The sequence below is a fragment of the Rana temporaria genome, chromosome 4, assembly GCF_905171775.1.
Source record: "Rana temporaria chromosome 4, aRanTem1.1, whole genome shotgun sequence".
Classification (NCBI taxonomy): Eukaryota; Metazoa; Chordata; class Amphibia; order Anura; family Ranidae; genus Rana; species Rana temporaria.
Genome location: NC_053492.1, coordinates 316,677,541 through 316,691,850, shown reverse-complemented (window position 1 = coordinate 316,691,850; position 14,310 = coordinate 316,677,541). Strand labels below are relative to the sequence as shown.

Here is a 14,310-nt window from a genome sequence, read left to right as displayed (position 1 = left end):
AAATTAAAATGTATGCATACCCAAGGACAAATGGTTGTGAAATTGAAGATTTTAGTTTTATAATAGAAAAAAAGTACAAAACATTTTGATTTATCTTCTCTTCCAATAAGATGTCCTAAAATATTTTTCTTTTGATGACTTTTCTAGAGAATTGCACAATGTTAATGCTAAATATCTGCTTTAATTTCATTTTCTCCCTCCTTTTTTTTTCCTTTCTTCTTTCTTACAGCTACAAACGCTGATGGATTTGCACTATATTTCCTTGGAGATTGCAATAATGTAAGTAATAATAAAAATCTATTTTTTAACCATTTGTCCATTCTGTCTTATTGAAAAAAATATTTTTGGTAAATTTTATTTTAATGTTTTTAGGAGCATTTGTTCTGCACTATTTGAATGTATACAGTGTGTATACATTTTTTTTCCACAAATAAACATTTAATACATGGCTGTATTCCCCAAATACTGGATGTTCGCTAAAGAGAGAGCACCAAAGATGCTGTGTGCTGGAGGCGCTTTTTGATAGATTGCGTGAATCTTTGGATTAATCCTTACTTATCAGTGCATTATCAATGATATTCAGCGTATTTCAAACTAATGCCATGGACACAAGCCCAGTGCCCAACAACACATTCAGTTTAACATTTTTAAATCATGGTGAGCAACTCTTTACCCTCTTTGTCAATAGCTAACATAGTAAAATGCTCTACCACTTCTAAAACCAAAACAAAATATATATGACAGATTATCAATCCTTAAAGTGTTACTAAACCCACAACAGTAAAATCCATCTGTATATGCAGTAAAGCATGCTTGTCTATGTGGAACCTAAGGGGTTAATCATTCTCTGCATTGTGTAACAAGGTTGATTGATCCTGTCTTCTCTGATCCTCCCCTTCTTCCAGTGTCTCCAACTCCTCCCTGGATAGTACAGAGAGTAGAGGACAAGCTGCACAGTTTGGTGTGTATTGAAAGAATATAAATATACAGTGTATATTAAAGGGGGCGCTTGAACAATTAATTAAATATAATTAGATATAATAATAGTAAGTAAACACCAGCCTGCCCACACCACCACAAAAATGATTGTTGCTGTGTGATCATGAAATAAATAATATTAGATGAAAGACTGGAATAAATATAGTGAACCAAAACACTTAATATATAAACCACCACTGTGCAAAATTGGAACCTGAAAAATGAATTTGGATATACATGTTGGGCCAGATTCACAAATGAGATACGACGGCGTATCTCCTGATACGCCGTTGTATCTCTGTTTCTATCTATGCGACTGATTCATAGAATCAGTTACGCATAGATATCCCTAAGATCCGACAGGTGTAATTGTTTTACACTGTCGGATCTTAGGATGCAATACCGCGGCCACCACTGGGGGGAGTTTGCGTCGTAAACCAGCGTCGGGTATGCAAATTAGAAGTTACGGCGGATCCACAACGTATTTTCGCGTTCGCTACGTCGCCGCTAGTCTAGTTTCCCGTCGCAAAGTTAGTCGTTTTTTTTGGTGCCCTAACTTTAGTCAGCAAGTGTATTGTTGTCTAAAGTATGGCTGTCGTTCCCGCGTCGAAATTCAAAATTTAACGTCGTTTGCGTAAGCCGTCCGGGAATACGGAAGTACGCTACGCGCGTCGCCGTTCAAAAAAATGACGTCACGGCGCGCAAAGCACGGCGGGAGTTAAGAAACGGAGCATGCGCAGTAGGTCCGGCGCGGGAGCGCGCCTAATTTAAATGGTACACACCCATTTAAATTGGCCCGCCTTGCGCCGGAGGCCGCCGGCGTAGTTTTCATCGCAAGTGCTTGGTGAATCAGGCACTTGCAATGAAAAATTGCGGCGGTGTAACGTATCTAGGATACGTTACGCCGCTGCGATTCTACGTGAATCTGGCCCGCTGTTCCCAACTTGATGAAACTAAACCAGTCCTGAACGACAGTGTTTCCAAAATTCATATGTCCAACACCTGTGCTTCAAAATAATTAAATCCGAAACAACACAAACTTTCCAGGGCTACGCCTGTCCTGATGTGAGTCCTTCAGGTGGAAAACCAATGAGTGAAAACTTAATGGTGTTATTCTGAAAAGTGTCCTTTGAAAACCAGATCCAAAATAAAGTGACTTGCAATGTTCACCTTCACCAAATTCTGCAGGCAAAAAGACACCCAAATGTGCTCAAGATAAGGATGGCAGCTTACCAGAGAGCAATGACCCTTTTAATTAAAAAAGAAGTCAATTGCGCTTGTAGCAAATAATGTTGCTGACATGGATGTATGGAGATGATGTAGATGGGATCAGACCCCCTGCCTCTCTAGCAGGCTCGGATCGGGATATGAAAATTAAAGTAAACCGGCAATAGTGTAATCCAGTTTTTTAATAAATAAAATCAATGTACAAAAGAAAAGCCAAATGGCTGCTTACATTCAAAAGTGCCACAGACCCGGCACTGAGGCTGAATGGCGATGTCAGAAATAAAAGAATTCCAAGTGGAGGACCGGAGGTGACGTTGGAGCGTGACCTACTTCCTCTTTGGTGTGTATTGCTAGAGTTTTTTTTTTCTTGAGAGGGTACATGTGATCAACACAGGGCCAATCAGCACTGTAGAGACAGAGGGTCAGGGGTCCTGCAGTCTTATAGGACAGTGAGAACACTATGAAAACTCCTCCTACAAGCTTTAACCAGACACTGGTAGAAGTCACAGGACTGCTGATGAGAAAAGGATTAGTAACACTTTAAATGTGGTGGCTACATCTGTTTCCTTTTTCAGACTTATTCATGTTTGTCTTCATCTGATGATTCTGCAAGAAACACACACTTCCTGTCCTTGGCTGACAACGTTCACGCACTACACTGTTATCAATAGAGATGGAGCTATTCACAAAATACACTGTGCTACTTTTAAATAGTGTATATCCATAACAAATCTAAAAAAAATACAATGCAATAGAATCCAAAACGTCCCATCAATTAAAGTGTTTGTTAACCCCCCAAAAGAATAAAATCGGATACTGTTCCTAAAGCACACTATAAAGCACACTATGCAGCACAGTGCTTTTGCTGTGTCTTTTGGTCCCCTGTATACTCCCCTGTATATAAAACCTGGCTGATCCTGCCTGGCTATACCCTCCCTTCTGCAAACGGACCACGATAATCATGGCTGCTGAGGCCTGACATTGTGGTCCATTTGCGTGATTCTGTCATCCGCAGCCCTGCTATTTGCAGCTCTCCCTGTGTCTGTGTCTCCTCTGCCGCCCCCCTCCGCTCCTGCTCCTTTTGTATCTGCTATGAAATCTTCTGGTCCCTTCTGTACCATAACATGTGTCCCTGTGCCTGTTTAATGTGAAATATCTGTCGATCTGTACCTTGTATGAGCGCGGCTCCAGGCGCTCAGCTGATTGTCGGCTCTCTCTCTCCCCCTCCTCCCCGGCTGACATCAGCCCACCCACTACAGCTGTGAGCTGAGAGAGAAAAGAGGAGAGTAATTAGGTGTGCGCCCGGAGTGGAGCATATATTGGTACAGCTCGGCTGATTTTTTTTTTTTTTTTTAAAGAACACATGCACAGCGACACATGGTGTTAAGGTACAGAGGGGATAATAAGATTTCAGAGAAATGGGTTAACAACCACTTTAATATCTTCAGCAAAATGATGCACAACCACATTTGTAAATATAAAGTATAAATCAAGTGTAAAGTTTGACATCTTGTTTAACATTGGTTAACACTAGTGTGTGCATAAACATTGCATTTCATTCGCACAGGAATCGCACCGCATTCCTGTGCACATCACATGTGATATCTGCGATTTGAGCCAAACTTTTCTAAGGCTCAAATCGCATTGCAAGACCCTTTTTTTCACACCTGAATCACATTGTATAGGTGTTCACACACATGCAATGCAATTCGGGCAATTGCAATGCATTTTGCAATCTGTTTCGTGTCGTTAATTTAACATTGACACCCACAGTAGGTTGCATGGATCTCGTGCTATTGCTTATGCATTGCGATTCGGGAAACGCATTGAATCTTGTGTGTTTCCCGCATCACATCAGTGTGAACTAGGGCTTAGTCTCAAATAAATAAAGTGTAAAAGTCCATGAGCATGTTCATTCTTATAGCCAATCCAGTGGTTCTTTTTCTATCTACCACTGTGAAAAAATTATATGAGTAATTTACCAGAAAAACATCCCCCTAAACACTGAGGTCCTATGTGCTTTTGTCAGATACAGTGGGGGAAATAAGTATTTGATTTCCTGGAGATTTTGTAAGTTTGCCCAAGAAATTCAGGTTCTATCATTTTTATCATACAGTGCCTTGAAAACGTATTCTTACCCCTTGAAATTTTCCACATTGTATCATGTTACAATCAAAAACATAAATGTATTTTATTAGGATTGTATGTGATAGACCAACACAAAGTGGCACATAATTGTAAAGTGGAAGGAAAATGAAAAATGGCGTGCATTTGTATTCAGCCCCCCTGAGTCAATACTTTGTAGAACCACTTTTCACTGCCATTACAGCTGCAAGTCTTTTTGGGATGTCTCTACCAGCTTTGCAAAATAGCTCAAGCTCCCTCAGATTGGATGGAAGGCATTTGTGAACAGAAATATTCAAGTCTTGCCACAGATTCTCAATTGGATTTAGGTCTGGACTTTGACTGGGCCATTCTAACACATGAATATGCTTGTATCTACCATTCCATTGTAGCTCTGGCTGTATGTTTAGGGGTGTTGTGGTGCTGGAAGGTGAACCTCCGCCCCAGTCTCAAGTCTTTTGCAGACTCTAACAGGTTTTCCTCTAAAATTGCCCTGTATTTGGCTCCATCTATCTTCCCATCAACTCTAACCAGCTCCTATGTCCCTGCTGAAGAAAAGCAACCGCACAACATGATGCTTCCACTGCTATGTTTCACGGTGGGGATGGTGTGTTTAGGGTGATATGCAGTGTTCGTTTTTTCCCGCCACACACATCATTTTGCTTTTAGGCCAAAAAGTAAAATTTTGGTCTCACCTGACTAGAACACCTTCTTCCACATGCCTACTGTGTCCCCCACATGGCTTCTCGCAAACTGCAAACAGGACTTCTTATGGCTTTCTTTCAACAATGGCTTTCTTCTTGTCACTCTTCCATAAAGGCCAGATTTGTGGAGTGTACGACTAACAGTTGTCCTGTGGACAGATTCTCCCACCTGAGCTGTGAATCTCTGCAGCTCCTCCAGAGTTAACATGGGCCTCTTAGCAGCTTCTTTGATTAATGCTCTCCCTGCCTGGCCTGTCAGTTTAGGTGGACAAAATAAAATGGAATTCTGTGCAACGTATCACGCAAACATGGTCAGTGTGCACATAAACAAAGAAAAAGTGAATAATACAGATGTATCTCCAAGTGGTAAGTGAATGATGACTCTGTGTGGATGAAGAAAATAATGATAATAATAATGATAAGAGAGCTCACAGGCTCAATAGCTGTGGAGTGCTAAAAGTAGATCAAGTAAGCACAAAAAAATTGCAAAAAAGTCCCAAAGATAATAAATGACAAATGGGAAAAATAAAGTGCAAAAAGTCCTAAAAATCTGTAAATGAGCTGCCAGATGAAAAAACTGATGTTGCTGGTAATCCACTCAATCAGATTAAAATTGACAGATAAATACTTGTGTCCCTCACTGGGCTCACAGGACTCTTACCTCCAAGCCAATAGTATAGGGCATCAAATAGAATCCTCACTGGCAGTCCTCTTATGGATGATCCCAGCTGATCCTCCCTTGGAGCTGCTGGAAAAACTCCTTGGCCAATCCAAACGGTGCTCAGACCAGGGTGGAGAGAGAGAGAACAGAAGAAAGAGGCTCCAATGGTGAAGTACAGTATGACACAGGGATAATTTATTGAGAAAAACCTGCGCTTACATAAGCACACTAAAAACATGCAGCAGTCTAAATAAACGAGCGGCGTCCTCAGCGCCAGCTTACGTCACTCCAGGTGTACGTCCGTCCAATCCCTACGCGTTACGACACGGAATCACGTGTCTTCGTCTGGGGAACCTGATTAGCGTCGATGGTGTTGTTTATAAATCCGGAAATGGTATCGCGCCCATTTTGTTGGAGTCCACAGCGCTGTATAGGCTATGGACGTTTCAATAGGACACACAGCAATACCTATCGCTGGTGATAATGGGTAACTCGGCCTCAGTGTATACATGGAAAGTATACATCAGACAGAAGGACGGGGTGCAGCAACTAAGAACCATATAACAAATATTACATTGGCATGTAGTAAATAAAACATATGAATGAAGACTGCACATTGAGCCAATTATATCAAAAGGTCAAATGACCATATATCATAAATAAAAACATATACTTCCACAGCTCAAAAGGGGAGGAGCAACCGTCATAATATGTTGGTAGAACAAAGAGGGCTCTGAAGGTTCGAATTAGTGAACACGTTGAAAATATAATGAAAGGCTTTCCGAAACACAGTGTTTCAAGACACTTTGACCAGGTGCACAATCGGGATCCCACCCAACTCCAATTTTGGGGGGTTGAAAAATACAACCCCTCTTGGAGAGGTAGTCACAAGATTCGTACAATAAGCCAAAAAGAATCCAAATGGATCCACACCATGCGTACACTTGTACCGGGAGTAATGAATGTTGAATTTGACCTCAACTGTTTTCTCAGTAACTTCTGATTGAGAGATTCCATTCCTCCATGGAATAAGGCATCATCGTGTCTGTTTATTATTTTGGCTCTTATTAGTGTTACCACTTTTAAGCCTGATGGTAAAATGTTATGTATATGTACATTATGTGGTTGGAATATGCGACAAACCAGGTGTGCGACCACCATATTATTTTACCTGTTTTTTTATGTCCATTTATGGGTCCGTCCCATTTATATAGATTTTAATATATATATTTTATACATATTTTTATATATTTATATTTTTATACTTTTATATATACATATATGTTTTTATATATATTCCGCATCAGCCATTATATGGTGAGGAGCATGTCCTCTCTATTGAGAGACTTATAGGTCGGTTTAACCCCCTTTCCCCCTTGTTTGGGGTTTCTGACGGTTGCTCCTCCCCTTTTGAGCTTTGGAAGTATATGTTTTTATTTATGATATATGGTCATTTGACCTTTTGATATAATTGGCTCAATGTGCAGTCTTCATTCATATGTTTTATTTACTACATGCCAATGTAATATTTGTTATATGGTTCTTAGTGGCTGCACCCCGTCGTTCCATCTGATGTATACTTTCCATGTATACACTGAGGCCGAGTTACCCATTATCACCAGCGATAGGTATTGCTGTGTGTCCTATTGAAACGTCCATAGCCTATACAGCGCTGTGGACTCCAACAAAATGGCCGCGATACCATTTCCGGTTTTCGGATTTATAAACAACACCATCACCGCCAATCAGGTTCCCCAGACGAAGACACGTGATCCCGTGTCGTAACGCGTAGGGATTGGATGGACGTACACCTGGAGTGACGTAAGCTGGCGCTGAGGACGCCGCTCGTTTATTTACACTGCTGCATGTTTTTAGTTTGCTTATGTAAGCGCAGGTTTTTCTCAATAAATTATCCCTGTGTCATACTGTACTTCACCATTGGAGCCTCTTTCTTCTGTTCTCTCTCTCTCCACCCTGGTCTGAGCACCGTTTGGATTGGCCAAGGAGTTTTTCCAGCAGCTCCAAGGGAGGATCAGCTGGGATCATCCATAAGAGGACTGCCAGTGAGGATTCTATTTGATGCCCTATACTATCGGCTTGGAGGTAAGAGTCCTGTGAGCCCAGTGAGGGAAACGAGTATTTATCTGTCAATTTTAATCTGATTGAGTGGATTACCAGCAACATCAGTTTTTTCATCTGGCAGCTCATTTACAGATTTTTAGGACTTTTTGCACTTTATTTTTCCCATTTGTCATTTATTATCTTTGGGACTTTTTTGCAATTTTTTTGTGCTTACTTGATCTACTTTTAGCACTCCACAGCTATTGAGCCTGTGAGCTCTCTTATTATTATTATCATTATTTTCTTCATCCACACAGAGTCATCATTCACTTACCACTTGGAGATACATCTGTATTATTCACTTTTTCTTTGTTTATGTGCACACTGACCATGTTTGCGTGATACGTTGCGCAGAATCCCATTTTATTTTGATCTCTGTTTTTGTGTGTTGTATACACGATTAGGTTTTGCTGCACTGTATTTTATTGATTTTGTTTTGGTTATCCCATTGAGGGTCCTTATTAGTGCTAAAGCACTTGTCACTTTATTCACAGTTTAGGTGGACAGCCATGTCTTGGTAGGTTTGCAGTTGTGCCATACTCTTTCCATTTTCAAATGATGGATTGAACAGTGCTCTGTGAGATGTTGAATGATTGGTTGAAACTTCTCCACAACGTTATCCCTGACCTTGTGATGAAAAGTGACAAGGAATGATGCCAATCAGTGAATAAATAATTAATGTGAAAAGCTGCCTCCTTATAAGTGAATGAACCACTTAACAATAATAAGGGTATATGGGGAAAAAGGGTGTGGCGCTACCTCATATAAAAACGGTTAGGGGCGCATGTGCGGCTGCTGACCATGGCGGACGTGTGAGACTCACGCTCCGTCCCTCACCGCCTTTCCGGGACTCCCGTCATCCGATCTGAAGCTCTCATGCCCACGGCCCCAAGCTCCCGCAGCGGCCGGACATCTCATGGGTAAAATTGGAGACCAGAGACACAACTACGACCAAAATCTTCAAGCCTCGGGCCTTCTCCACCATGGACCGCTATCTACACAGGCCCACATCTGTGGCCTTAAGTGGTCAGGATGGCGCGCAGGACCCTCAGGAACACCAAGAGCCTGAGACAGGTACCCTCTTTGACCTCCCCCACACTTTGGCACAGAGGTTGCCCCCCCATTGACGGCAGAAGTCCTGGATGCTAAATTGCAATTCCTGCTCCAAGCCATCACCCATAGTATTGCACAGGAGGTGGGGAAGCTTGCCAAAGAACTTAGAGGGGAAATAGTTCATTTGGGAGAGCGCACTGACACCCTGGAAACAAAGTTTGATTAACTCAGGCAGTATGAACAAGTCTTTGAAGAGGACAATGCTACCATAAAACATTGTCACCCAGCTTCAAGCTCAACAAAAGGACCTTGAAAACAGGGAACGCAGACAGAATCTGCGGATTAGGGGTATTCCAGAAACAGTGGAAGAAAGATCTCGGCCCCTACCTACTAAGCTTGTTCAATATAGTAGCTCCTAACATCCCTGATATTGACTGGCGTTTAGATAGGGCTCACAGATCACTCGCTCTTAAACCCCCGGCTGGGGCTAATCCGAGAGACGTGATCGTCAGATTTAATTATTATGACAGCAAAGAAGCTTTGACCATCGCTACCCCCAACACGTCAAGGCTGGATTTCAAAGGATCCAGGATCCAGATCTTCAGTGATCTCTCCCCTATAACGCTGGCAAGACGAAGAACCCTTTGCCCGCTGACACTACATCTCCAGGCCCACATAGTCTAGTATCGCTGGGGGTTTCCCTTTCGCCTCTCCGCCTCCCGTGATGGCACACAGTATTCCCTACGTGATCTCCAGGAAAGTGACACCTTTCTATGCAACCTGGGCCTGCAACCCCTCCCCAATGAAGATCCTGTGCCACATTCCACCTTGCAAAACAGCTCGGGCTCAGTGAGGTTGGATGGAGAGCATTTGTGAACAGCAGCTTTCAGGTCTTTCCACAGATTCTCGATTGGATTCAGGTCTGGACTTTGACTTGACCATTCTAACACCTGGATATGTTTATTTGTGAACCATTCCATTGTAGATTTTGCTTTATGTTTTGGATGATTGTTCTTGTTGAAAGACAAATCTCCGTCCCAGTCTCAGGTCTTCTGCAGACTCCATCAGGTTTTCTTCCAGAATGGTCCTGTATTTGGCTCCATCCATCTTCCCATCAATTTTTTACCATCTTCCCTGTCCCTGCTGAAGAAAAGCAGGCCCAAACCATGATGCTACCACCACCATGTTTGACAGTGGGGATGGTGTGTTCAGGGTGATGAGCTGTGTTGCTTTTACGGCAAACATAATGTTTTGCATTGTTGCCAAAAAGTTCGATTTTGGTTTCTTCTGACCAGAGCACCTTCTTCCACATATAAAACAAGTGAAAAATATTTGCGCTGTGAGAGAAAATATATATAAAAAATATATAAATAAATTGAATCTAATTGGCAAAACGACAAAGGTGAAAGTGACAATTGGATGGCAATATGATAGCAATATACTGAACAACCCCTAGATATACAGAATAATACACAAATGGTCTATATTAAAGAGTCCAGCTGCACAAAAATAACACTAATAAAACACAGTTCATAGAAAAGTCTGATCCAGCTGATGAAAAAAAGTAAAAAGGAAGCATTCAAAAGAAGAAGACCCCGTAGCCGAAGACTGGTGGAAAAGGTAAGCCGTACATCATAGTCTCACATCAAGTCTCACACACACCTCCAGTGGTCCCAGCAGCTCACCCCACGGCTAGTAACTAGAGCTTGTTGACCAAATCCTTGTGCATGAGGTCCAGGTCTGTATAGCAGATGTTACTCTCAGTACAGGGTAGTACATGCAAAACAAGAAGGACATACAGCAGGATGGTGTGATATTGTTAGAGCAGGGAACCTCGGACGTGACCAGTGATAAATGCACTCACATAGATATACAAATTTGGGGCTTATCTCCACGAGCGGCGAGCTCGTCAATAACCTGCTTCCCCTCCTCCTCCAAATCTCCTGTATATCAGGCTGAAAGTCCTAAAAACTCCAGGTGGCTCACGGCTGGTAACTAGAACTTGTTTGATCAGGTCCTAGTGCATGAGGTCCAGGTCTGTATAGCAGATGTAGTTCTCAGTACAGGACAGTACATGTAAAACAAAAAGGACATGCAGCCGGATGGTATAATATCGTTGCAATAGGGGGCCTCAGGCGTAACCAGAAATGGATGCACTCACATAGGTATAACAATATGGGGCTTATCTCCACGAGCAGCGAACTCGTCAATGACCTGCTTCTCCTCCTCCTCCTAGTCTCCTGTATGTCAGGCTGACAGTGCTAAGTGACTCAGATGGCAGTGTCACAGATAGGAGAGGAAAGGAAGGTACATAGCGTAATCCAGTAAAAACAGATGAATTTTAATAAACAAAATACAAAGAAACTCACATTTTAGTGGTAAAAACTTGCATATATCCCACGAGTAGCGAACTCGTATTGCCGTCCGTCGGATGCTAGAGTGTGTCCAGCCCTCCAATCCCGACGCGTATCATCACACCACGTGACTTCATCGCTGCTCGTGGAGATAAGCCCCATATTGTTATACCTATGTGAGTGCATCCATTTCTGGTTACGCCTGAGGCCCCCTATTGCAACGAGTACGTTTCACTCTACTTCTTCCACATGTTTGGTGTGTCTCCCAGGTGGCTTGTGGCAAACTTTAAACGACACTTTTTATGGATATCTTTAAGAAATGGATTTCTTCTTGCCACTCTTCCATAAAGGCCAGATTTGTGCAGTATACGACTGATTGTTGTCCTATGGACAGAGTCTCCCACCTCAGCTGTAGATCTCTGCAGTTCATCCAGAGTGATCATGGGCCTCTTGGCTGCATCTCTGATCAGTCTTCTCCTTGTATGAGCTGAAAGTTTAGAGAGACGACCAGGTCTTCGTAGATTTGCAGTGGTCTGATACTCCCATTTCAATATTATCGATTGCACAGTGCTCCTTGGGATGTTTAAAGCTTGGGAAATCTTTTTGTATCCAAATCCGGCTCTAAACTTCTCCACAACAGTATTTCGGACCTGCCTGGTGTGTTCCTTGTTCTTCATGATGCTCTCTGTGCTTTAAACGGACCTCTGAGACTATCACAGTGCAGGTGCATTTATACGGAGACTTGATTACACACAGGTGGATTCTATTTATCATCATTAGTCATTTAGGTCAACATTGGATCATTCAGAGATCCTCACTGAACTTCTGGAGAGAGTTTGCTGCACTGAAAGTAAAGGGGCTGAATAATTTTGCACGCCCAATTTTTCAGTTTTTTTTTTGTTAAATCACTTCATGATTGTGTCCCACTTGTTGATTCTTCAAAAAAAATTACAGTTTTATATCTTTATGTTTGAAGCCTGAAATGTGGCAAAAAGTCGCAAAGTTCAAGGGGGCCGAATACTTTCGCAAAGGCACTGTAGCATCTACAAACTATGTAATAGATTTAGGGATTTCTTTTTGGTTTGAGAAAAAAATTGATATACGCTTATTGAATTTTTTTTTTTACCAAAAATATGTAGCAGTATGAAGTAAAAATATTATTTCGTTTTTTTTTTTTTTTTTTTTTTTTTTTTAAATTTGCAGTCTTTTTTTGTCTTTAGCGCAAAAAATAGAAACCACAGATGTAATCAAAAACCACCAAAGCCAAGTCGTATACTGCGCTAAAGTGTAAACAAAAATAGCAGTGAATGACAGCAGCGACCATGTGATATAATCATAGTATAACATATAATAAATAGGGCTGTTACTGATTACACTGTTGTGTTCGTTTTAATACATTTTTTTAATCGATTAATCAACTAATTTCGATTTAATTATAACGCACATACATTTTTCGGATCACCACCATATATAGTCCCCACTGTAATATCCTCAGACATCTCCCCACTGTACATAGTTACATAGTTAGTCAGGTTGAAAAAAGACACAAGTCCATCAGGTCCAACCACAAAAAAAATAAAAATAAACACAGTACAATCCCATACACCTAACTCCATACCCACAGTTGATCCAGAGGAAGGCAAAAAAAAACAGCAGAGCATGATCGAATTAGTTACAGCAGGGGAAAAAATTCCTTCCTGATCCCCCCGAGAGGCAATCCGATTTACACTGGATCAACTTTACCTACAAATCTTAGTACTCAGTTATATTCTGTACATTTAGGAAAGTATCCAGGCCTTTCTTAACCACTTAAGCCCCGGACCAATGTGCTGCCTAAAGACCCAAGGTGTTTTTACAGTTCGGGACTGCGTCGCTTTAACAGACAATTGCGCGGTCGTGCGACGTGGCTCCCAAACAAAATTGGCGTCCTTTTTTCCCCACAAATAGAGCTTTCTTTTGGTGGTATTTGATCACCTCTGCGGTTTTTATTTTTTGTGCTATAAACAAAAATAGAGCGACAATTTTGAAAAAAATGCAATATTTTTTACTTTTTGCTATAATAAATATCCCCCAAAAACATATATAACATTTATTTTTCCTCAGTTTAGCGTTTATCGATTGGTTTGCGCAAAATTTATAGCGTTTACAAAATAGGGGATAGTTTTATTGCATTTTTATTATTATTTTTTTTTTTACTACTAATGGCGGCGATCAGTGATTTTTTTCGTGACTGCGACATTATGGAGGAACACTTCGGACAATTTTGACACATTTTTGGGACCATTGTCATTTTCACAGCAAAAAATGCATTTAAATTGCATTCTTTATTGTGAAAATGACAGTTGCAGTTTGGGAGTTAACCACAGGTGGCACTGTAGGATTTAGTGTACACTTAGTGTGTGTTTACAACTGTAGGGGGGGGGTGTTGCTGTAGGAATGACGTCATCGATCGAGTCTCCCCTATAAAGGGGATCACTCGATCGATGCAGCGCCATAGTGAAGTACGGGGAAGCCGTGTATACATACGGCTCTCCCCGTTCTTCAGCTGCGGGGAGCGATCGCGACGGAGCGGCTATAAACAAATAGCCGCGCCGTCGTCCTAGATAGCTCCCAGAGGGAACCCGACCGCCGCGTGTAGCGGGGGGGGGCCCCGATCGGACCCCCGACCGACGTCTAGGCAGGCACGTACAGGTACGTTGATGTGCCTGTCCGTGCCATTCTGCCGACGTATATCTACATGAGGCGGTCGGGAAGTGGTTAAAGCAATCCACTGAGCTGGCCAGAACCACCTCTGGAGGGAGTCTGTTCCACATTTTCACAGCTCTTACTGTGAAGAAACCTTTCCGTATTTGGAGATGAAATCTCTTTTCCTCTAGACGTAAAGAGTCCTTGTCCTCGGTGTTGACCGTAAAGTTAATAACTCCACACCAAGTTCACTATATGGACCTCTTCTATATTTGTACATGTGGATCATATCCCCCCTAATTCTCCTCTTCTCAAGAGTGAATAAATTTAGTTCTTCTAATCTTTCCTCATAGCTGAGCTCCTCCATTCCTCTTATCAGTTTGGTTGACCTTCTCTGCGCTTT

The 14,310-nt window shown here is 41.9% G+C and overlaps 1 protein-coding gene across 3 annotated transcripts in view; it reads left to right on the top strand.

The window, feature by feature from the left end:
• The window catches only part of PDE10A (phosphodiesterase 10A), a 361,988-nt gene that overhangs the window by 164,039 nt on the left and 183,639 nt on the right, over window positions 1-14,310 (top strand). For all 3 annotated transcript variants that reach the window (XM_040350636.1, XM_040350637.1, XM_040350635.1), the window contains exon 5: window positions 230-279. In XM_040350636.1, the coding sequence (XP_040206570.1) occupies window positions 230-279 (50 nt within the window). The remainder of the gene's footprint in view (window positions 1-229; window positions 280-14,310) is intronic.